The sequence below is a fragment of the Andrographis paniculata genome, unplaced genomic scaffold, assembly GCF_009805555.1.
Source record: "Andrographis paniculata isolate CXL003 unplaced genomic scaffold, ASM980555v1 Contig61END, whole genome shotgun sequence".
NCBI classification, from domain to species: Eukaryota; Viridiplantae; Streptophyta; class Magnoliopsida; order Lamiales; family Acanthaceae; genus Andrographis; species Andrographis paniculata.
Genome location: NW_026137597.1, coordinates 78,007 through 104,114, shown reverse-complemented (window position 1 = coordinate 104,114; position 26,108 = coordinate 78,007). Strand labels below are relative to the sequence as shown.

Genomic DNA, 26,108 nt, shown 5'->3' with positions numbered 1-26,108 from the left:
ATTTTTTTTCTTTTTATTGTGTATGTTATTTTTAAAATTGATTTGATTGGAGTAATATTATATATATAACTATAAATATTATTTATTAAAAATATTAAATTAGAATATAATTTAATATAAAAATAATTCATGCACCGAGTTATAAGCCGGTGTATATATATATAAGGTAAGATTACATCAAATAATTATGAACATTTAAAATTTAAAATTCAAATTAAAATTTTACTATTTATTAATTTTTTCTTTCTAAGATATGATATTAATTACTTACTATTTTTACATTATATTAAAAATTAATTTAAAAGTCAAAATATCATATCAATGTATATATTTATATAATATCAAATAATTATTCAAATTATAATTTTATTATTTAAAATTTAAATTTAACTATCAAACAAATCTTTGAGGTATGAGTGTTAATAATTATGAAACATAATTAAGTTTTAATTGATTATATAACATTTAATTTTTTGATGATACCTATGATAAGGGATTAATAGTAAAATTTATTTTTTTTATTAAGCAATCATTTTTATATAATTACAAAATATAAGGTTGTTTTAATATTATTGATTATCAATATAATTATTTTAATTATAAAAATAATAAAATTATATTCCAAAATTATTACATTTTCACTACACTTAATTAGGGGTATAAATAGACATAAATTATATTACATAAAATAAAGATGTTTTAATCTTTTAAAAATACTTTTACACACATTATCAGTATAGTACTAATATTTTTCAATTATCGTATTCATCTCAAATGTCTCTATTATTTTGGGAGGGAGTGGGTATATGTTTTTTTATTAAAAAATAAGAAAAAATATTTTAATATGAATTTTACTGAATTTTATTTATAACTAATTTAGCATTATGTAATTAATACAAAATACTACTAATTAATTAAAATGAATTGATGGTGATCAATTAGTATAAATAATTATTACTATCATTAAGTATGAATTTAAATATAAATTAAAAATATTAAATTAATTTTAGAATTATTAAAAAATAAAAATATGAGAAAAAAGCTTTGGAATTGCGGGATTCACCGAGCTCAAATTATAATAAACTACATAATGAATATATTAAATTATCTATATAATATATATAATAATAAAAATAATAAATTTTGAATTTTAATAAATATATTTATTACCTATAATTTTATTAATTATATCAATAATACCTATATAATATTAATGGTAACCTATTAATTATATTAATTAATATAATTATTTTTATTACAAAATCAAAAAAATAAGAAAAAAAAATGATCATGTCAGACTACACCGACCTCAATTATATATTATATAGATGATATGTATATGTATAATTAATTGAAATAACTTATATGTATTAAGTGGAAAGGCAAAACAAATAAGAACAAGAGGATAATTTTTACTATATTTCACCTCATTGATAAAGAACAAACATATTGAAAAAAAAAAAAAATTGTTTTTCATATATAAATAAAAGTTTATGTATTCAAAAATATAAATAGTGGAAAATAGATTGTATTTAGATTTGATGGTATAGATCAAAATAATTTTATATTAATTTTTAAAAATGATCTTTTTTGATTTTATCCAAATATATATTACTAATAAAATCTATCCAAAATACTATAAGTGAGAAAATTATTTTTATTAAAAAGATTTAAAAAGTTGAGAAAAAAGATATAAATTATTGGGATCCATAGGATCCTTCTATATACATATATTAATATTTATATATATATAGATTAGGATTGTGACCCAAAATACTCTCCTTCCTATATAGATAGATAATATATATACACGTATAATTAAGATTAGAAAATGTAAGTTTTAATTTTATTAATTAGGAATATAATCACCATTAATTATGGATATAATAAAAATTGACATTTCAAAATTATTAAATATTCATTATCCATAATTAGGGATATAAACAGATTTAATAAAAATCTTCATTCCAAATTTATTAAATTCCATTATCCATTAACTACACGTATAAGTGAAAATTAAGAAAACATAAAATCGATTTTAAACATATCAAAAAAAAAAAAAAAAAAAGGCTACAGAACCATATAGATAGATATATAATAACATATTTTGTATATTTTATATATTTTTATAATTAAAATTTTGTATTTATGTTTGAAATACATTTCTTTGGAAAAAATTGCAAAAAAATATCCTACACGTATATCACATTATCACTTTTGTCCTATATTTATTTCGCTAGCAAAATATATTTTACATATTTGCAAAAGTCGTTATTTATATCCTTTGGATGCGCATGGCCGCGCGTAATTGCACGTAAGGGCGTGTGGTGTGAATGTCACGGACGGACAAAGAACATAAATAGCGACTTTTGTAAACATGTGAGATATATTTTGCTAGAGAGATAAATAGAGGATAAAAGTGATAATAGGGTATAAGTGTGAGATATTTTTTTACAATTTTCTCTATTTCGTTGTTTATTTGTAGTAATTAGAAATTCAATCAAATAACTAAGTAAAAATAATATATATTTTCATATATATATATATTATATAAAATATATAATCAAATAATTATTTTTATTAAAAAATATTAAAATAAAAATATATAATAATATAACCATAATAATTCTATATTTTTCTTACTTTTTAAAAACATTTATTAATTGTGTTAATTATAACTTTATTAGTACAATATTAATATATTATAACTCTATAAGTACGATATATTGATTATGAATATTTATACAATGTTATTATATTAAAAATCAGAAAAAACAAGAGAAATATATTGTAAACTGAATTTTTTTTATGTACCAGAATTTATTAATTCATTTATTTTACAAATATCTTTTTATTATTTCTTTTAGGGATAAGTTTATATAAGATATTTTGTAAAATAAATTACTCCCTCCGTCCATTGAAATGTTGTATTTTTCTATTTTCGTTCGTCTCAAAACAAAGTTATCATTTCCTAATTAATAATTGTATTACATACCTAATATAATAAATATCTTTTCAACTTACACTATATTACACAAATGTCATTACTTAGGGTGTGTTCGTTTGTAAGATTTTGTCAAAATCCTACTATTTATCCAAAAATTTTCCCCCAAAAACATCAAATCAAACACCTATTTTCATTTTTTATATTATACTAAAAATCAATTTACATTCAAAACATCACATCCAACACCTATTTATATCACATCATACAACTATTCAAATTCAAAATTTTTACTATTCAAAATCCCAATCCAAAATCCAAACCCCCAAACAAACACACCCTATATCGTTTTTTTCACCACAATCAATTGTAATACTAATATTTAAAAATCTACTTGTAAAAAGTAAACGCCAAACTTATTTCGGAACGGAATGAGTAATATATTTTACAATAGTAAATTTTATTTATTGCTAATTTAATTAATATAATTTATAATATTATTATAGATACATATATATCTTATGAAATAATGAATATATATATAACAAATAATTAATAGTGTTGTAATTATAGTATATTAATGATGATCGATTAATAAAAACTAAATTATTTAAAATAGAGAAACAAATATAGATTATAATATCTCTCATAATGCGTAATCAAATCTAATTAAGAAAGAATCATCGACTCTAAAATGGAATATGCTATCATCATCATGGTTCGCCGTCGCGGATCGGCGTCGCGGATCGGCCTTTACCGTTCCAGATACGTCGCGGCGTATCGGTCGCGGCGTATCGGTCAAATATCGGCCTATATGATTTTTTTATATAAAATTTATATTTTTTCAAAAAAATAATAAATAATTAATTAAATACATCAAATTATAAAATATAATTAATTTAAAAATATATATTATTGAAAAAATATATTATAATTTATAATAGATCAAAATTTAAAATGAATAATATTTCAACTAAATTAGCGGATATATATATATATATAAATGTAAATGCTAAATTTTATGTTTTGCATATTGTCATTATACTAATAACAAAATGATGTACCTTGTGTCCGTCAATGTCAAGATTTCATCTTTATCATCTGCATTATATAAATAAAAATAATTAGAAAAAAAATACAAATAAAATTTTATAAAATGTTCAAACTACGTTTATACTAAATTTTTATACTTACCATTCAATACCATGTGGAATGTCGTGGAGGTTCAAAATCATTTTCATCTGCTGATCGATTATATTACGAATATCCTTGTTCTGGATTCATATTGCTTGGATAAGGAGAGATGTTCGAACCATATTGATTTTCTCTGAATGAACCCCTTCCATATACATCAAAACCTCGATATTCTCTATTATCATTGCTTCTGCTTGATGAACCATAATTTTGTCTACGATCATCAATACTACCCGAACCAGATGTAATCCCTCCGTAATATGTTCCAACTGGTTGGTTGGATCCAAATATAGGAAGATTGGCTGAATCCTGAAGATGTCTGGGTAGATTAGATAAACCGTATCCTGAGTAATAGGGATTATGATATGCATTTGGTTGGTCCCACTCCTGTCTCCCCAATCTATTACTCGAGCTATGAGAAGAATCTCCATAGGAATAACCTATATTCAAGTCTATGTTCGTGAACTCCAGAATATCTCCTAGTATCTGAAAAATTTGAAGCATCGGCTTCACTTGAAAATTCTGTTAAACTATTTAGAAAATCTCTTTGAGCTTCTATACCAGGACGATATCCATGATCAGTGTCTTGGGTAGCATAATAATTTTCATTTCCTTGAGCCCATCCCATATCACTTGAGTATCGGCTATCCCTGTAGCTCCCACTACCACCACCACCACCACCACCACCACCACCACCATCATCATCATCATCATCATCATCATCATTGTTATTATTCTTATCTTCACCATTAGTCGATGAAGATGAAGATTCCAATATGATTGCTTTTTTTTTCTTGGCCGTATTTTTGTTTTCTGATTTTTTCTCTTTCGCCTTCTTTTTTCCATCAGCTATAAATTGAGATAAAAACATATCACTGTCATGATCATTATGCTCACTTTGACCTCGATCTCCACTTTCTTCAATAGCCTCATCCAACCAATTCAAATCACTATCACGAATAAGTGGAGATTCATTTTCTCTAACCCATTCATCTAAAATATCATTTTCATCAAAAATATGATTCAAATCAATTGGGTCATAAAAATCGTCTGTGTCTGTCCTTTGCATAAAATTTTTTACCCGAAGACGCATGTTGTAGTGGACATAGACTAGCTTATGCAGTTTCTCAATAGCTAATCTATTCCGAAGTTTAGTATGGATCAAAGCCCACGTACTCCAATTCCGCTCACAACCCGATGATGTGCAAGTTTGACTCAAAACTTTTAATGCAATTTTCTTAAATTAGGAGCTTCATCACCGTACATATTCCACCAGTCAGCTATTAAAAATAAATAAAAAATTATTAATAATGCAACATTTTATAACAAGTATATTTAAAAATATAATTAAATGATAAATTTCATAATACATACCTGGTAAAGATGTAGATACAACTCTAATAGCAAGTGCACTTCCAAACTCTCCAATTTTGTTAACAAATATGTTTATCTATAGACAATATAATAGTAAAATTATTAGAAATTAATATATATATATTTATATATTATTTATAAATTTCACATAATTTACCTCATTCATATCCTTTACTTGTATATCCAAATCTGGCTCGAGTCTTTTGATAACTTCTTTTACTCCTTTTCGAACCTCCGATGAATCAAATTCACAAGTGCCGGAGTATTGAAGACCAGGATTTAAAAAATAAGCTGCATGAAATGTATATAAAATTAAAAAATAAAACAAACGATTAGCACAATATAAAAACAAAAAAATAACAAGAATAGTTACCTGCTGCATGCAAATCTTGATGCAATTGATTATACCATCTTTCATCGATGATATCCCAATATTGTTGAAAATCTTTCACCGCGGTTTTTATTGCCATTTTTGCCCTATCCATTGCCTCATAAATGATAGGTAGTGTAGGTTTTTTATCTTGATCAACTACTTTTAAAACCTTCACTAAGGGTTCCATGACCCCACAGACTCGGCGTATCCGTTTCCAAAATCTTTCATTCAAAATCAAGTCTGATATATCTCCGGCTTCATGTCTTCTCCTCGAGGTATTATTGTACTCAACCCATTCTCTAGAAGTACACATTCTTTTCAAATCGGTTGCATATCTCAGAAGACTTTCCATTGCAACAAACTCGGTTGCAAATCTTGTTATGCCTGGTCGCAACAGATCTCGGCCATTCGTATATGTTTTCATCAAATTAACCACTTTATCACTGTTGTATATAAATCCTGTAATTCTTCTGGCTTCTTTTATCGTATCTTTCACTGACAATATATCTCCGATGTCTTCTAACATCAAATCAATGCAATGCGCTGCGCATGGAGACCAAAAAATGTGCTTCCTTTTCCTCATCAGTTTTTTCCCAGCCGCCTTCATACTAGCTTCACTATCAGTTACAATTTGTACAATATTGTCAACCCCTACTGATTCCACCACCTTATCCATTAGGGTGTAGACAAAGTCCGCAGTCTTCGCCTTATTTGTACAATCAACCGAACTGTGATATATCATATCTCTATCACAGTACACCATAAAATTTATGATTGGATGTTTTGTACGAGTACTCCAACCATCACACATAATTGTACATCCGTATGTTTTCCATTTCTGCTTTAAAGAATCAACATACTGTACAACTTCTTGCATCTCCTCGTTTAAATATTCACCACCAATTTGTTTACCAGTAGGTCCTTTAACTCCAGGTCCAACCGATGCAATCGTGTCAATCATCGTTTGGTAGTAAGGACCACTATCGGCAGCGTGAAATGGTATTGCATTAAAATGAAAAAATTTCGAAATTGCTCTACCCACTTTTTTTGCATTATCTTTTGAAAACATATTTTTCAAAGACTTATTCTTCGATTGAAACATGTATGGATCAAGTTTTTTTTGATGCAAACCTTCTGTCTTTTTCATAGAGCTTTCGAAAAAATTTCTTTTACTTCCTTTTGTATTCGAGCTGCTTCCTCCTACAAAGATAAAAAAAAAAAAAAAGCATATGATCATATATGGTTGTTATCTCAAAAAAAATATACTAATATTTAAATATATTTTATAAATTTAATAAATATACCGGCTTTAAAATTCAAGCTTGGTAGATCTCCGGAAACAGAATGTCTACGCTGCTGCTCCATAAATTCCATATTTCTGCTTTCAGCCATTGCTCTTTTTAAGTGTTTTCTTTCAAGAGCATCTATCTCATCTTCATTTATTTCAAAAACTTCATCTTCTTCCTCATCAGAATCATCTTCCAAACGAATGAAATTTTGCAATGCTTCTAACTTTTTTTTATGTGCTGCTCGCATACTTTTTCCTTGGATCAAGTGTTTTTTTAATAACTCTCTTATTTCTTTTGGAGCTCTCGTGCATGCTTCAACTTGACCTGTAACATGTGCTATATGTTGTTTCATCCTAGTAATTCCGCCGTGAACAATTTTACCACAATAATTGCATTTTGCTTGTTTTCTATCATTGCTGATAGGAGTAGCATGATCCCAACCAATATCTCTGTGCGGTGCCATTTTACGCAAACTCTGTAATTGAATAATACAATTGTTAAAATATTTATAAATAGTAATTCATTAATTAAATAGACAAATTATATATTAGTTTATTAATAAATCAAACTTATACAAAAATTTAAGTAGATAACTAATTTGTTTATATAAAAAATATAGTTAAAATATTAATTTTTTACAATAAATTTACAATTAATACAAATTTTATCTAAAATAATATTAATTTTAAATAATAAGATTATAAGTTATTCTAAAATATTAATTTTAATGAACTCAATTTATATAGATTAAATAAAAATTAAATACAATCCAACACAATTAAACTAAATTTATCAATAAATTAAACAAATTATTCTAAATAATTAAATCTAAAATAATTAAACCTATAAATTAAATAAACAAATTAATAAAAAATAATTCAAATTTATAAATATTTAAATTAATTAAAATAATATAATAATTAAATTTACCTTCCTCCTTTCTTCCCCTCCCCCAGAACGCAGAACCCAGAACTCTTTCCCTCCCCCAGAACGCAGAACCCAGAACGCAGAACGCAAAACTTTCCTTCTCCCCCACGATTTCGTTCAGACGCGAACAACTTCCCCTCCCCCACGATTTTCTTCACCGACGCGAACGCAGAATCCTCCCACTTCTTCTTCCCCTCCCCCACAATTCTTCTTCAGACGCGAACGCAGAACAGAGGTCTTTCCTCCACGATTCTTCTTCAGCGCACTGGTAAATGTTTTCTTCTCCGATCTGATCGAATTGAGATGAATTGTTCGAATAATATGAATAAAAAGTAGAAAATCGGTAAGAATAAGATTTATAATGGGTTTTATAGATAAGATATGAATGAATGGGAAAATTTTGGGCAAATATCGGATATTTTTGACGAACCGGAACGGTCCTTCCGGTTCCGGATCGGCCGAGTCCGAACCATGATCATCATTACACATAAATATATATATATATAGATAGATTCATGGTAAGTAATATGCATATATATAATTAATGATTTATAAGGAGAAAATCTCTATCCCATATATGTATGATATTATTTAGTTAACAAAAATAAAATCACATGTAAATATATATATATATATATTGTTAAATAAATAGTATAGGGAGGAGAGTGGATCATATTCATCCATCCCCTCCCTCCCTCATAACAATGAATGAGAAAGGCAAAGGCAAAAGCAATTGCAATGATGATGTGCATGAGCCGAGAAAGCGCTTAAAACACTCTTCATTCTCATCGGCATCGTCCTCATCGATTTGGTCTGCGGCGGTGGACAAAGACAAAGACAAAGACAAAGACAAAGACGACCAAAATAATCAACTGCTGCTAATGCCTACACCAGATGATGATGCTGATCATGATCAGTTAGATTATTGCAAGACTACTGCTACTACTACTCCTCTCGCTATGTCGTCGTTTCGAGGTAGAGTTTTCTCCAATGAAGATGAAATCACTATATTAAATAATCTTCTGGCATTCAGGCGTGAGGGTAGAAAAGATAACTGGAATGAATTCCACTTGCTTGTTAAGGACAAACTGAGTAAACAAGTTAGTAAAAGTCAAATCTATGAAAAAGTTCGAAAGTTGAAGAGAAAATACCTGAATGACAGCTATAGCGATAAAGCTCCAACCAGTGTCCATGACACAAAAATGCTCCAATTATTAAGGCTATTGCATGAGATAGAGGAAGACGGAGAGGGAGAGGGAGAGGAAGAAAGTGAAAAAGAAAGAGAAAGAGAAGCAGAAGCGACTCATGATCAGCAACAGGAGCTGCAGATGCTACAATTGCCTTCCACTTCCACTGCTAGTAGTTGCTGTTATAGTTGGAGATATCTCACCGCTATAGAATTTGAGTTGCATCGTCTCAAACTTCAAAAGATGATTGGGATTTTAGATGATTATCTTAAAACATTTTGACAGATTTATCTTTCTTGTTTAAGTCTCTCTATTTTATCTTTGTAATTTTAATTTTTCACAACTATCTTTGATTTATTATCATTATTATTATTATTATTATTATTGGGAACAAATTTTACTCTCAATTTTGTCTTTAGAGTTTGTCTTTGATTTTTTTCAAAAATATCTCTTATTATTATTATTATACTATGAAATTTTAATATTTTTACATAAAAAATATTCTTTTCAAAAAGTATTATATTAAACTTACCATTTAAATAAAAATAAAAATAAAAATATCAATTAAAGTACTTTTTTTTAAAAAATATATTGAACTATATTTATCTTTTTATCTATATATTATATATTTGCTCAGTGGGTTTCATGTGATCAATTTTTTTTTAAATTATTTTTGAACTTTTTAATAAAAATAATTATATTAATTGATATATTTAATAATTTATCATTAATATTATATATTTATAATTGATATAATTAATGAAATTAAAATTAATAAATATATTTATTAAAATTTGTTATTATTATTATTGTATATGAGTTCCAGTTGCATATCTTTTTTTCTTTTATTTTTTAAAATTTTAATCAAAATAATTATATTATCACTCATAATTATGGGTTTGAGGTATTGTTTGTCCCGGTGCATGGTGGAGGTGCTTATAAAACGTCATTTTTTTCACCTCATTTCAATCACACCTCAAGTTCGTCTCCTCTCTATTGCCTTCTTTCTTTCAGCAATATTTTTATCGACGAGTTTTCGATTAATATACCGGCAACGTTTCTCTCTCCTTTGGCCACCCGATACAGTTTTCTCTCCACAGTTTAATTCATCGAAATTTCAAAAGATCAAGATGTCTCTTAAACCGAAGACGATACGTCATTTTAAAATATAATTTACTTATAATATTTTATTAGGTAAACTGTTTTTTTAGTCCCGTAACTGAACCCCTTATCATTTTAGCCCCATAAATGGAGTCTGTCGCAAACTAGTAGTGAAAAATTTTCGCTGTTTTCACCCAACGTTTTAAGATGAAATAATTTTTGGTGTGTTGTATGAGAAATTGTGTAAAAAGTATAGAATATATTATTTTGTGTGGAATATTTGACTTTTTATAATGAGTATTTAAATGTTTTTTCTACTTTTGTATAAAATATTTTGTCTTTTTTATTATTATTTTTGGAGAATCGCAATTGAAAAATGATGTTGGGAGAACAAACATAAATATATCTTATCTACCGACCTCCCGACTTTCATACATTTTCTGGAGAAGATGGTGCTTCGACCATCAAGCATGTTGGAAGGTTCCAACCCAGTTGGGGGAAGTTGGGAACAACCCTCATTTCAAACTCCAACTTTTTTGGTTGACACTAACAAAAACAACATTCTCATGGTTTGTCAATCTTTCACCTAGAAAAATACAAATTTGAGAAGGTTTGGAGGCTGCATTCCACGCACGCTTCTTTCATCCCATCCCAACAGTATCTCTTACCGACCTTTTCGAAACAAGACAGATGCCCGAACGAACGCCCCTCAATTCATTGAGCGAATTAGGCTCCTGAAAGGGTGTTGTCTGACTACCATCAATGAGGGTGAGATGGCCAATTGAGTGGTCCGAAACATGTATTGGCAATTAAAAGAAGCCCTTATGGCTCACGACATTGAAAACCTAGCGCAATTAGCCTCTAAGGTGAGTCGGTTGGAATATCTTTTCAGAGAAAAAGATCAAAATTTCAGTTTGAAGCCAATAGGACTAATGTTGCTGCACGGAACCTAATTTGAAAGAACGTGCCATCTTGGCCCAAAAAAATAGAGACGTTGATAAAATCAATTATATGATGTTATCTATACTTTCTGGTAGTATTCGACAATATTACAGTGTCAACGCTATATCACCAAACGAAGTTCCAAATATTGAACATCATATAAATCCTCCAGAGTTGTTGAAAGTGAGCGATGACGGCTATGCGGAAATCAAGCGGCGGCTGCATTAAATCCGCCCAACCTCCCTCAACTCCTGCATTTATTCCAGTCACCCTGCATTTATTCCTGCGCTCTCCCAGTTCCCATATTTAATTCCTGCATCATCACTTAGCCAATTTTTGGCTATTTTTTTTAATATTTATTCTAGAACATTCTACAAAATAGATAGTTTTTAGTAAGTTATTAGTAGTTATATTAGTTGCTATTTTTAGAGATACTTATTTATGGTTATTTTTAGAGGTAGTTAGTAGCTATTTTTAGAGGTAGTTAGTAGTTATGTTTAGAAATAGTTATTTATGGACGTTTGTAACCGCGAAACTTCTAAAAGTTTTTCCCCCTATAAATATCTCCTCTAATTACACTCATATACACCATATATATACACAATAATATACATTCCACGCACTCCATTTTTTCCATTTCTTTTCTTCCATATTTTTTCCTAATTTAATAATACGATATTTTCGATTTTGTGTCACGAGCAAACTAATTTTCTCCTCATTTTCTTTTAATTCTTGCATATAATTTTAGCTAGTAAAATTCCTATCATATTTCTCCACCCCACCTTCACTAAAAAATTCCATGTTCGATTTGAATTGTTCAAGTTGGATTTCGACAAGGTTGCGGATTGGCGATAGAAGAATCGACTATTTCAGCCCTGTTTCGTGTCACAAACAAATCCCGGGTAGTTCAACGTAGCTAAGTACGCGAGAGCCTTGTCAACCTGCTTAGTTGTTGTTCTGAATTCGATTCCGATTAAAGAGAGGTATTAAAGGGGTAGAGCCACTAGCGGAACGATTGGAAGAATAATTCATGGGGTATAGGCGGTGGTCTATTCGGTCACAGAAATTTCTAGTGACAGTAGAATTTCTTGCTTATAATGTTCGCCGGCTGTCGTTGAAGCCTCGTTATATCTCAAAACAACACCCCTCATCTTCAAATAAATCTAATAATAAGGCTAAATTACACAAAATTCACATGTGGTTTCACGAAATTGCGTCAAATCACCCATATTTCTAAAACTGCGTCAAACTCCCTCATAGTTTCGTAAACTCTGCGTCTAATCCCTCGACGGTCCTTATTTAACGGTATTTAATCTAAATGAGCTCGCAAATAAATTTTAGAATATCAATTTCTAAACCCCTAAAATTACAAATATATTTATTTTTCTTATATTTAGCCTCAAAAAACAGTAAAAAAAACTCTTTAAAATATGGCAAAAAAAACTATGTTTGACGCATTTAGGTCAAATACCAATATACCATTAAATAAAAACCCCCGAGGGGATAGACGCAGAGTTTAAGAAGTTTGGCGCAATTTTAAAAATATAAAGCAAATTTCATGTATGTATGTTTTGTGTAATTTAGCCCAAATAATAATAATAAAATAGCTAACAAGTTAGAGATCTTCAGCACCCAAAGCATTGTTATCAATACGATCATTTCATTTGACACTTAATTCATACAATTGTATGTATCAATAACGTAACACCGTTGTTTTATTTCAAATGAATAATAATTGATGTCTTTTCCTTTTATATCAAGAAAAATTACAAATATAATATAATTTTTTACTATAAAATGAATGAACTCATGACACGACCCACGGACTTGAAATTATTTTCTTAAAATCCCTCCTACCACTTCTGAGGGTGAGCAAGCAGGCTTCAACTTAATAAGTGAAATTTCGATATGTTTATGTAGGGATGTTTTAAATTTTATTTATTTAAATTATGATTTAGTATAATAATCATATATATAAAGCTTATTTTTATAAAGATATGAGGAAGAATAGAAAAGTTTACAAATATTGTGAAAGGAACAAAACCGCATGTATTTTTCTACTAAATTTTATTGTTTTTCAATCTTTCTTTCATTTATTTACTTTTTTTGCAAAATATTACATTTAATAAATAAGCCATATCACTGCAATTATCTCCATTCCATATTATTATTCATTAATGATATACTACAATTTTCAGTATGAATCACCGACAATTTTGAATTGCTTTTCCAAGAGTGAAGTGAAGTGAAGGAAGCCATTAAACAACAATTGAGTGATGCTAGAAAATGACGTCCAAATTGTAGTCAAAAGCATTTAGTAATCAAGCAGACGAGATGAATGAAATAATCTTTTTTTTTCCTAAATAACAGTGTACTTGTATAATCCAAAGTTGATTAAATAACATACTCCTCTTCCAAAATTGCCTATAATTAGACACTACAAATCAAAATGGTTGTAACTAATAATAATATTCAGTTGTATGCCTCCTCCCTCAAAATACACTCCAGAAACCAACGACCAAAGCACATCACTCGAAATAAGCCTGCTTCGCATGAACTGGTTAAATATAAATAGGTCGATAGATAGGTGGTGTGGTGTGGTGTGGTGTCATGGAAACAAACCAGGCAGCCACCTGGGCTAGCTGTTGAATCTGATGCTGCGGCTTATTCTTGTGTTGATGCCCGTTGTTTCTCCCCCGTAAGGACCTGCGGGCTTCCGTACCTCGCGAACCTGTCCTTTCCTGCGCACTTCTGCTTTCTTGTGCTTCAACTGAGTGTGTGTGTGTGTGTGTGTGAGAGAGAGAGAGAGAGAGAGAGAGAGAGAGAGAGAGAGTTCAGTTCATGTTATATAGGAATTTGGCAGCAATGAGGTTCTGAACCATATCCTAGATACATGCATACATACATACGTACATACATGCACACAAATGCATCTATAGAGGGGCAGGGAGATGGTACCTTGTATTTCTTCCTAGGATTCTTGGTCAGCTTCTTGCGGGCGCGAGTTAAGCCCCTATTCTTCTCAATCTGGACAAATTTACAACCAAAGGCAAGGATAAGTAGATCGCACAGGTAATATATATATACATACATATATATATATATATCCTCTTCCAAACATGACCATACCTGATGTGTGATCAGCCGCTTCCCATCAACTGTTTCTGGCAATGATGGAACTTCCGGAGTTCTGTTCAAATTAACAAACATATGGGTGAGTGCATGATTATACTTCAAATAGAAAGGACTACTAAGGGCAAGTAAAAAATAGTTGATGCAAAAAATAATTATAAGTGAACAGCCTTCATACACACTACACAACATGAATGTGCGGTCAGTGTTTAGCAAGCCAAGTGTCTAACATTCCATTTGTATATACCTCGAATACTTGTTAGATTTTGCAGTGAGCTTTGCGGCATGCTGTTGCTCCACTTGTTTGTAGAATTCCAGATCAGAATCATCATCATCCTCATTTCCATCATTGACGTCACCAGCCCCATCGCTGGAGAGGTCAGCACTCTCATCATTTCCCTCATCCCCAGCAGATCCAATCCCAGCTCTTGCCAAAACTCGCAGCTCATGCTTTCTCCGCCTTTCTCCAATATCATCTCGTTTCGGTATATCATCATCACCCGATATAACCTTCACATATTATGTAAGACAGCAAATATTATATAAGACAGCTGGTAAGATTCACTTCCTAAAACTAGATGACCCAAAAACTTTAAGCGTGCAAACAATTACTTAAACAGAAGGGAATCAGAGATACTGGGAAGGTGTATCATTACATGAAATTTGCTGTTAGTTTCATAAGTTCAACATCATCCATATTCTGTTGTTCGGCTTTTATTTGCTAAAATGACCACAATCATCCAATATTTTTAATACACCGACAGGCGTAGCATATATCAAGTTGAGATGAAAAGCATATCACAAACAGAAAATAAATTGAATATGGCCTTACCATATATGATTATTGAGTTGCTTTGAAGATCAAATTAAACAAAACCATATCTTACAAAGTAAAGTTCTTTTGAAGCACAATACCTTGCGTTTCTTTGTTTGAAGAGCCCGTTGCTGGGAAATTTTGCTTGAATGTGACGATTTTGTATCTATTTCCATGGGCTCATCAACAAAATCATCGAATGTCTCAAGTTGTCTGGGAATGCAATTTAGATTTAAGAGAAGCATTTGATGATGACAAGTACACAAAATATCTGAGAATATGACAATTGTATAAGTAATAGACACCTGTTTGCAATTTGTTGGTCTCTAGATTTAGCAGTCTTTCTTGCAATGGAACTAAAAACACCCTTCTGCCGCAGTTTCTCCTCTAGGGATTCTCTTATTTTTAACATTTCCTTGCTCTGTGATCCTATTTGTTTATGCTGCCATAAAATAATGTAACCAATCAAAGTAAGTCTTTAAACATGACACTTCTGGAGGAAAGGAAACAACAGGAACAGGGGCACACATAGGGGGGAAAAGGTGGGAATTCAATACGTACTTCATTCTTGTACTTCAATTCGATACTTGAATCTTTTATCATATTCAGCTCAGCCGCTTTGGAGGACTAATGAATATGCATACAATATTTTAAGATGAGGTTATACCAACACAAAAAACAAAAGCAATGTGCTAGTACCTCAAGTGCAGGCTGTTTTTCAGAAGAGGCTGTGAAGAATAAATGATCATTGGTCAAGGACATGGGCCCAATTCTAGCAGTCTCTTCAACTAAGTTACTATCAGTAACATTATCCACATCCTGTTTCAAAATATCTTCCAGGTGGATAGGAAGATTCTTGTCCATTTCTTTCACCTACACCACAAAAGAACAGGAAACAATTGTCAAAGATTTTTTATGGAATCTTACTGTCAATGGCAAAAGATCAGATCTTCAAGAATGAATGTTGTCAATGAAAAGACTGATATAGAAAGACCTAAGCTGTCCAGTTTCAACTTTTCCACATCCCAGACATTAACTGCTATTTCCAGCAAACCCTGGCAACTAACAAGTCATTGGCAATTGAAATTCATGGTATCTAACTACAAGCAAACAACAAATCCCATGATGAAACAATAAGTTGCATATCCTACTAATGTCTAAAATAACATTTTGGGAAAATCTTCATCATGAGGGCATATAAGTCTGAGTAAAAGAATCATAGAAGAAGAATAAAAAGACAGTGAGAAGACAAAAGGTTTGATTGCTATGTTCTGTAATATTGCAGTTGTAAAACAGCACAACACAATGAAATTAAAACAATAACCTTATCCAGTAGGCTCTTTATCTCCACTAGCCGTGAAACAACTGGATGATCACGTACTGGCTGCCCTTCAGACTTAAGAAGAAGATAGAAGGTTATGGCCTGGCACAAGGATTCCAACAGAAGTTGCTTTACCTCCATATAGTGCATCCCTCCCTTCGCATCTTTTTTTTCCCTAACCTTTAAAGAAAGTGATAGCTATTATTAGAATGTATTCCACAAGGATGGTTAACAAAACAAGATTCAATGAACTAATAAGCATATAATTTTCTCAATCCATAAGTCAAATGGATACGGAACATTGAGGTTATAACTAACATAGTGCTAATTCTTAATCACAGTCAATTGGGGTAACTGAGGTTTCAGCAAATATTGTTTAACTGGCAATGTAAATGAAAGTTAATGCAACACTTTCACTTTATAAAAGAGATGGCAACCCAACCCAACCAAACATACACCTATGCAGCAATTGGATTTTTGTTTTCTGTTTGCAAAATAAGATATCCAAATACTTGAGCTTGTTTCAAATGTCTGTGAGGTCACAATATCTGTCAGATAAAAGTACCCCTGAAGAAATTGCTTCTTATATACAATTCAACTTCAAGACACAACAAAAAGTAAAAAAGATCAACTATGACAGCTATTAGTACTTTACCCAGAGGTGGGGAACTACACAACAAAATTCTAACTTAGCTGCATGGTGAGTTGGTGACAAACATTTAATATTGCTGACTTGTTTATTCAATTAAAAATCTTGAAAAAATATGCCCAATAAGGAATCATCACCCTTTCTAATCGATAAAGTAGAAAGGGCCAATAATATCAATCGCACTGTGCAACAACGAACTTGAAGAAAGGCAGATACATCAATTTTAGAAACAGACAGATAATGATCAAATAAACTTAGAAAACAAAACACAATATTAATAATTCTCAATTCTCTTGAGGTAGATGTTATTAATGAAATAGTTGTTTCTTAATCTGTTACATTACAAAAGCAAGAAGCAAAGAACAGCATTATATAAACTTATGGAAAACTACCTTATCCACAAATGGGTTAACCTTGTTTTCAAGTTGCTCAAGTGCATCACTCAGCTCCCACAAAAGGCCAATTAATTCCGGAGCAGAACTGTACAAAAAACCACGATACAACTGTTGAGAAGCAGCAAAGAAAATTGATGGAGGCAGGGAGATGTATAAATCAAAAGAAATATAATAATCATCGCAAACTAAAACAAGCTGCCATCACACATGCAGCCACACGCCAATTATCAGATACTAACCACATTTATGCCATTTTCAGTTGAATATAACAAACAATAAAAAGTAAAAGGTAGTAAATATCAAGTTAGACAGAAAAGAAGTGTTAACTCAGCAAAATAATACCTGCACAGAAAATTTTCAAACAACGGTGTCTCAATGTTCATACCTGTTCATAATTGAGTGTAAAATTATTTGTGCAACCTAATTATACCTGTCCAAATCCAGTGCATATATAGAACCCGTACATTTCTGAGAAATACAAGTTTGGGTTTGGAAATGTCTTCTTACTCAACATATTTGTCAGAAGTTCATATGAATCCACATCATTATTTACCTTATAAAAATCACATCTCTTTTCACAATTCTTAGCAAAAAAACAAGTAAGCAAAATGATAATATCTCACACAAAAGCTCATCGAAATATACAGTTTCAAATAGCAACTTAAGTCAGATATATGGGTGCTAATGTTCCCCCTGTTGCATGGCATGGCACAACACTGACTCTGCATCAAATACAGTAAATGCATACTAGCTAGTGGTATAATTTTCATTATTATCCTAAAGATATTTATCTAATATAGGAAAAAAGAATGGAAAATGAATTTCTTATGAAGGCAAGAAAAAAATAGGAAGGGAAGAAAAAATAGATACTTGCCTAGAAATGAAAACAAGAATGGGGAATCTCAAGGAAACCTTAGGAAGAAAACAAATAAACTTTACAAAGATTAGAAAAAAAAAAAAAAAAAAAAGATGGTTCACAGTCAAGATTTCTATACTTTGCTACACTATTAGAAAAAAATGATGATTATTAAATGAAAAATTATCAGTATCAAAAAAATAAAATAAAATAAAAGGTGGGCAGTGTCATGATGTGTGCTTGGATCAAGGAGTATGCCAAAAGTGCACTAAAAAATGTCCAGCATTGCAGCACATGCCTCACACAAATATAAGTTAGATCTCTCTTAATTCACATAAATGATGCAACAAACAATGAAATGAATATCAAGATAATAAAAGGGAAACTGACCTGTAAACCACATCCATTTGCTCTTCTTTGGTTAAAGCATTTAAATCTTTCTCAACCCTCTCATATGCCATTGCATCTTCGTCTTTATTTCCCTTTTCAAATGATACTTTTGATGTGAGCTTTCCACGATCCAAAAGTTCCTGTATTATGCCATAAGAAATGTTAAGAAGAGCAATCAGAGACATGTCTTTTCAAATTCCAAGAATCTCCATTATGAAAGCACTATTTTTGATAAGATGAGTCACTTTATAGAATATATATTTAACCTCAATTGTGGGTTCCTGATCAGCCTCGTCTTGACTGTTATCGTCAAGACCAAAGTCTTCCATGGATAAAACTTTTGCTTTTTCACTTTGCAATTTCAACACCTCTGCCTCCTCCTCAGCTGCGTCCTCGTCATCGCTAGCTTGTGGCTTACATCAGAATAAATAATATATTTTAAAGCAAGTCCCATAATAAATTTGAAATCCAAACAAAGAAAAATCAAAATGCATTTGAAGCCTTGGCTAAGTGGTTAGATAAGTTTGTTAAGGGCAACATCAGTACCATAATTATATAGTAAATCCAATAGAACGGTATTGCCATTATGTTCAGTTCTCCAACAATTTATATATATATATATATATAATCAGAATTAACTGCGCAAAAGTATGAAAATGCTTGAGAAAAGTTCTGCCATATATATATATATAAGAAGGTACAAAAATAGCAAGATGACGCAATAACTGATACTGAAAATGAATGAGCAATTTTACAGAGTAATCTATTTGGTCTCCATGCAACAAAAAGCTAGGTATTAAAATCATAAGCTATTTTGTTCTTGACCAAAGCTACAAGCCTAGCTTCAGGTACCCATGGTTTGATGATTATGCAAAATAAACCTTGGTCTAATGGTAATTGAATAGTTTCTGTGAGCTCAATTCTTAACAGTATTTCCTTTACCTCATACGAGTAACTCATGGCCTTCAATAATTGGTAGGGTGTTGCAAATATTGAAGCATTGAACACCTTCCAAATTCACTTTAAGTGCATATAGGAAATGACAGTACTATTTCATCAAATAAATATACTCCACCGAGATTAAAGTATATGCAATTTAGGCCGTGCCTTATACAAAAAAGCCACTTGGCCTTGAAAATGCATTATTCTCCAAAACCTTACCTCATAATCGACATCAGCACCATACATATCTTTTTTTCTGCCCCAAACAACCCTTTCTTGCTCCTCTTCTTCAGCATCGTCAAGCATTTCATCCTCGGGCCCACCAAATTTGGCTTGCAGATACTTTTGTGTCCTTGTAACTACATCAAACATAGTTCAGTTGGATGAGAAACCAAGAAAGTGCTCTGTAAGTCTAAGGATATTCCTGCTACAAGGCCTTTAATAAGCAGAATCACATATGAAAATACATTACATTAAATGATAAGCATCCCCACCCAACTGTTAAAGATTCATTTAACACCTATTATCATCATGAAAATGAACTAAAACTTATAAACTTAACACCTCTACATTGTTGTAGCCCCATATAGTGCACCTGTTATGCATTGCAGTCCAAGTTAATATAAAGATAAGGAGCAATATCATTTTACTATCCAATCCAAACTAGAAAATTCAATCCGCTCACTTTTCAGCCATAAATCTATCTTCCTCCTACAAGAACATGATAACAAGAAAACTGGAATGGCAGAGAAATGAAACTTGATAAAGCAATATACAATGTTAAATTAACATTTCCTAAACTCTTAACAACAATAGAAAGTATCATAGAATATTCAAAAAGTAACATAGGTTTCTCATACTTTTGGCAGCCAAGCCCTTTGGTGGCTCATCATCGTCAATGCCCTCATCTTCATCATCCACATCGTCATCTTCATCTTTATCATCCTAGGCAACAGGAAACCCAAGAATGGAAAGAAACAAAACATCAACTAGTTTTTCATCAGATAAAAATGATAAGAAGAATAAAACTAATCCATGTTTGTGCATAACAAGGGTTCCCACTTAAAAATGAATTTTAAGATTAAATAGGAATTTCTCTTTATTTGGCATTTTCTTCTCTAATATAGTTCCCAAAACAAATACACTGAGGGAAAAAAAAAAAAACCTCAGCTTTCACAGATAATTAAACTATAAGGTACAACAACTCAAATGAATGAATTGCTGCCTTCAAATGATTTAGAGAAATAATCTATGTCTACACTCAACAGAGAAAATGGGGCAAAGAATATAGAAGGTAATACAACCTCGAAGTCAAGCACAGGCTGTTCATTATCATCATCAGAGTCTTCCATGCCTTCATTCATGTTCAGGGGAACAACATCTCTATTCTTGTGAACTACAAGGAAATTGACTCAGAATTGGACATGATAATGGATTAGAAATGGACAGGGAATGCAGAAAACGAGATTAGAACTTTATAATTTCATAAAGGATGTATACTTCAAAGTAAATATACACATACAGGCATCAATTTCGTCATTCATCATGTCACCATCTGCGCGAAATTGGGTAGACTTGTTCTTCACAAGACTATTATTTCCTTCCATCTTCTTGTACTTTCCTCCCTTTCTCCCCATGATTATTTGTCTCAAAAGCTACTAAAACCTAAATCAAAAAATTCTCTTTGAGTATAGAAACAACTTTAAATGGCCACATGCAAAAACATAAATCATATATCACAGTATAAGCAATTTAAATTCTCAAAACATCTTATTTCTCACCAATGATGAAAGATAAAACACTCGCAACACATTTTTTAGTATATAGTAGTACTATATAGTTTTGATCAGTATAAAAAAAAAAAAAGAAGAAAATTATATTAATACTGTTGTGAATTTCGGCGCAAGGAGATCGGAGGTCGGCTGGAGCACCCGGTTCACTCCCTCTTTTCTCTTCTCTTCTCTTTTCTTCTCACACTTTCTGCTATCGTCCAATCGGTTCTGCTCAACCTCAAATTGTTATATATAATATGTCAATAATTTACCTGAAATATTTGAAACCATTCATCTCTTTTTGTATGTGGAACCTCAGAATAAAATATCCAAGAGCCATTGAAATTGGAAGTAACTATGTTGCGTATTCTCCCCACCATATTCTTGATTTTACTAAAATACAATAAAATATAACATCATATATACCATATGATGTAATATCTTCATTGTAGTAATTAAAAAATAAAACCTAATAGCACATGTTAAATCCCCTAGAGCATCAATAAAGTATTATCCTTGTAAAATGGTTTGCACTAAGATTTTTTATTTTTTATTTTCTGCACAAAATTAAGTTATCCAAATTTCTAAAATATATGGTTGAACAACAAAAACATTATATTTAAGATAAAACTATTATTATGAATATACACCAATTCACATTTCTGAATAGCTAATACAAAAAATCAATATGCATTAATTCAATAAGTCATAAAAAACATATTGAAACACAAATTTAAATTTACATGTAGTAGCTCCTAAATCCAATCATCTACCAAGACTGTAGAGACTTCATCCCTGTCTCAAAGCTGCATGAAAGTCTAAAAATCTGAAGCTGATCAAGCCATGTCTAACAAGAGATCAAAGCCATCTTCTTTTCTTTTCTTAATAAACCGACAGCCTCACACAATTGGATACCCAACACCAAAATACTCCATAATTTCAATATTCTTAGTCTAAGTAAAACAAAGTGGTAAGGGGCTAAAGAAAATAAGAAAAAAATGACAAATTGAACATAATAGCGTAATAAAAATCCATCCGAATATTAAAATGACAATTATCCAATTGTAATTTCACTCATCCTCTTACTATAACAACCAAGAGTAATTAAACCAACTAATAGCATAGTTATTCAAAAAAAGGATACAATATTTGAAAACATGTATATATATTCCTATTGTATGAATTCACGAACTAACAAACTTATTTACACTTCTAATAATAATCCAACCAGGAAATTTTGCAGAAAATAATACTGCACCAAAATAGCTCCAGACATATTTTTTGATATCAATCATCTCTAATCAAATCTATTCTAAGAACCACACTTACTCAAAATTCAGAGGATGAATCCTTTCACGTTCATCATTGATGTTCGGCAATACATCATCTTCACGGGGATTTTCAGTTGCATCCTGCATAAGCACACCATTAGCATTGGGAAACAGAGGTGGAAGAGTATCCATAGCTTTTCTGATTCTAAGTTCACACGAATGAGATCACTATTTTACGAATGACTAGTTTTAAGGTTGAAATTTTACACAATGTCGAAGTGAGTAAGTGAGTGGCAAACGTGGGTTGGAAAAAACTGCGCAATTCGATGTGTTTTTTAGATTGGCGGGAGTAAAATCGCTTGAAAAAAAATAAAAACCTTAAATATTTGATCGATTTTCACTCTCGCCGCGAATATGTATCGCCCGTCATAGGTTCAAAGGCGATTCAACGTTTCTCTGAAAAATTTTAAAAATATAAATAAAAAATTACAAAAATAACGCAAACCTGACCAAGGATTCACACCCACGAACTTCGACGACGTTCCAATCGATTTTCTTTGGCAAGAATTTAGAAGGAAAATGACGAATCACCTGGGAAGAGCAAAACCACGAAGAAATAACAAGATAAGAAAGGCGGCGGCTGCTAGGTATGTTTTTAGGGTTATAATTTTCTATTGTATAATAATAAAACTAATAATAATAATAATAAAATTTATAATTATTATAAAAACTAATTTATATTATTAATATACTTGAATAAATTCCATAAAGTGCTCGTAAATTAAAAATTCAAATTGATCATTTAAAAAAAATAATAAATTAAGACAACCGTAAATTAAAAAAAAAATTAAAAGCATTTTTTCTCATTAATGTATAATTTAAAAATACTATTTATGGACTTTTCTTGTGGGATTGAGATTTCACAGCAGGATTTATATGTCATAGGATTTATTATATTTAAGATTTGGAATCCTTATCATATATTTGATTGGTAAAATTATGTGGAATTTATATTTCTCATTGCTTTTTATATGAGTAGAAGGATTTGGATTTTTTATATTTTAAATGACATAATTGTTCCCTTATGAATTTTATTTATTTTGATAAATTAAACATCTAATTTATAATAAATATAAATTGAAAATGTATTAATAATTTTATAGGGATTACAATAGGTTATCGTAAACTCGAAACATGACTCGAACCCGACCTATTTATTTGAAGTTGAGTCTAATTATTTGAGTATTAGATCTTGATCCGGGTCATATTATGGGTATTCTAATCGGGTCGGAATCGGGTTTAGGGTCTAAGCGGACCATACCCGCACCCAGATTCGATTTATAATATTAATAATATATCGACTATACATATAAAAAAATAATTTCTAACAATATAATTATATTAATTTTTTAAGTTTAATTTATTTATTATTTTATTATAATATTTTTTTTCATAAAATACATATATAATATATATTGGGTCGGTACATGTGTAATTTTAAATTAAAATTTAAGAATCGTAAAAAGAATTAGATTTGTTAGGATTTCTAAGGATTTTAAGGGGCTATTTGTTTCGAGGATTTGATAGGATTTCGTGAGATTTGGATTTTAAAATCCCATGAAATCCATGTTTGGTTAAAAAAATAATGGAATTTAAAATGATGGGATCTAAAAACGAGAGATTTATTAGTAGCGGGGTACCCCCTATTACTTTTAAATCCTATTCCATAGATTTTAAATTTTACTTTTATATCCTTATATAAAAAAATATATATTATATATTATAAATATATTTATATAAAATTAAATGATTTTAAAATTAATTTTTATTTCAATTATATATTAAATTAAATTAATACTATTATAAATTTTATTTAAATTATAAAATTATCAGAATGACAATAAGTCGGATTCAGCCGGAACTGAGATCCGTCCCGAATATATATTGTTAGACTTTAGATCCAAATTGGATCTGATTATACCAGATCCGGCTAAAACTATACCCGGTAAAATCCGATGGATCTAACAAATCCAATTCTTTTTACGATTCTTAAATTTTAATTTAAAATTACACATATATCGACCCAATATATATTATTTATGTATTTTATGAAAAAAATATTATAATAAAATAATAAATAAATTAAACTTAAAAAAAATTAATATAATTATATTGTTAGAAATTATTTTTTCATATGTATAGTCGATATATTATTAATATTATAAATCGAATCTGGGTGCGGGTATAGTCCGCTTATACCCTAGACCCGATTCGGATCCGATTATAATACCCATAATATGACTCGGATCAAGATCTAATACTCAAATAATTGGACTCAACTTCAAATAAATAGGTCGGGTTCGAGTCGGGTTTCGAGTTTACAATAACCTATTGTAATCCCTATAAAATTATTAATACATTTTCAATTTATATTTATTATAAATTAGATGTTTGATTTATCAAAATAAATAAAATTCATAGGGGGACAATTATGTCATTTAGAATATAAAAAATCCAAATCCTTCTACTCATATAAAAAACAAACAAGACGTGAGAAATATAAATACCACATAATTTTACCAACCAAACATATGATAAGATTTCAAATCCTAAATATAATAAATCCTATCACGTATAAATCCCTGCTGTGAAATCTCAATCCCACAAAAAAAAAGTCCATAAACCAAACAGCCCCTTAGAATGTATCTATATAATCTTTTTAATCACTATTTATATTTATGTAATTGTTGAACGGTTTTATCTATATTATTAAAATTATTAAATATACAAAATAATTTTACAAATGTGTCTTTTCCAAAAAAAAAAAAAACAATATTATCATCATTTTCTATTTGATCATCAATGTCATCACTCTGTATATCTATAAATAATAAAATAATAAAATAAAAAATGAAAAAAAAAAACCTTAATGAAAGAAGAGATAGGATCATACATACATAAGAATAAGTATCTGCTCTCCTCAATTCTACATCATCCTATTATTGGCTATGAATTTTCTTCCATGAGACATAAGGAAATCGAAATCACCAAGCCTAAGCAGAACCTTTACTAAATTACAAATGGCGGATTGTTTCTGCCTACATCCAACCGCAAAAATCCTACCAAAAACCTCCAATGCACAATAAGTCATCTCTGTATTTGTAAACAAAATGAAATATAAATATTATAGATAAGATTGTTTTATATATTAACATAAATTATAATAAATAATATT

At 30.1% G+C, this 26,108-nt stretch overlaps 2 protein-coding genes across 9 annotated transcripts; both read right to left on the bottom strand.

The window, feature by feature from the left end:
* Positions 1 to 4,201: 4,201 nt before the first annotated feature.
* LOC127260255 (uncharacterized) lies at positions 4,202 to 7,637 on the bottom strand. The gene is made up of 6 exons (XM_051287966.1): positions 7,190 to 7,637; positions 5,886 to 7,085; positions 5,670 to 5,803; positions 5,513 to 5,588; positions 5,036 to 5,131; positions 4,202 to 4,578 (listed from the first exon to the last, which is right to left on the bottom strand). Exons 1-6 carry the CDS (start codon positions 7,635 to 7,637, stop codon positions 4,202 to 4,204), a joined length of 2,331 nt encoding a protein of 776 aa, XP_051143923.1.
* A 6,031-nt stretch (positions 7,638 to 13,668) lies between these two features.
* On the bottom strand, positions 13,669 to 23,525 carry LOC127260286 (protein THALLO-like). 8 transcript variants are annotated; one of them, XM_051288006.1, is made up of 20 exons: positions 23,379 to 23,519; positions 22,932 to 23,014; positions 21,717 to 21,839; positions 21,353 to 21,495; positions 21,135 to 21,226; positions 20,691 to 20,775; positions 20,050 to 20,189; positions 19,155 to 19,301; positions 18,889 to 19,028; positions 17,640 to 17,727; positions 16,602 to 16,778; positions 15,977 to 16,150; positions 15,839 to 15,904; positions 15,583 to 15,719; positions 15,379 to 15,490; positions 14,711 to 14,973; positions 14,461 to 14,521; positions 14,290 to 14,358; positions 13,965 to 14,101; positions 13,669 to 13,874 (listed from the first exon to the last, which is right to left on the bottom strand). In XM_051288006.1, exons 4-19 carry the CDS (start codon positions 21,465 to 21,467, stop codon positions 13,970 to 13,972), a joined length of 1,998 nt encoding a protein of 665 aa, XP_051143963.1. In that variant the 5' UTR covers positions 21,468 to 21,495; positions 21,717 to 21,839; positions 22,932 to 23,014; positions 23,379 to 23,519; the 3' UTR covers positions 13,669 to 13,874; positions 13,965 to 13,969. The 8 variants fall into 8 exon arrangements, with proteins under 8 accessions (XP_051143963.1, XP_051143959.1, XP_051143957.1 ...); XM_051288002.1 differs by having other exon boundaries at positions 13,669 to 14,101; positions 23,384 to 23,525; XM_051288000.1 differs by having other exon boundaries at positions 13,669 to 14,101; positions 21,717 to 21,874.
* Positions 23,526 to 26,108: the final 2,583 nt, after the last annotated feature.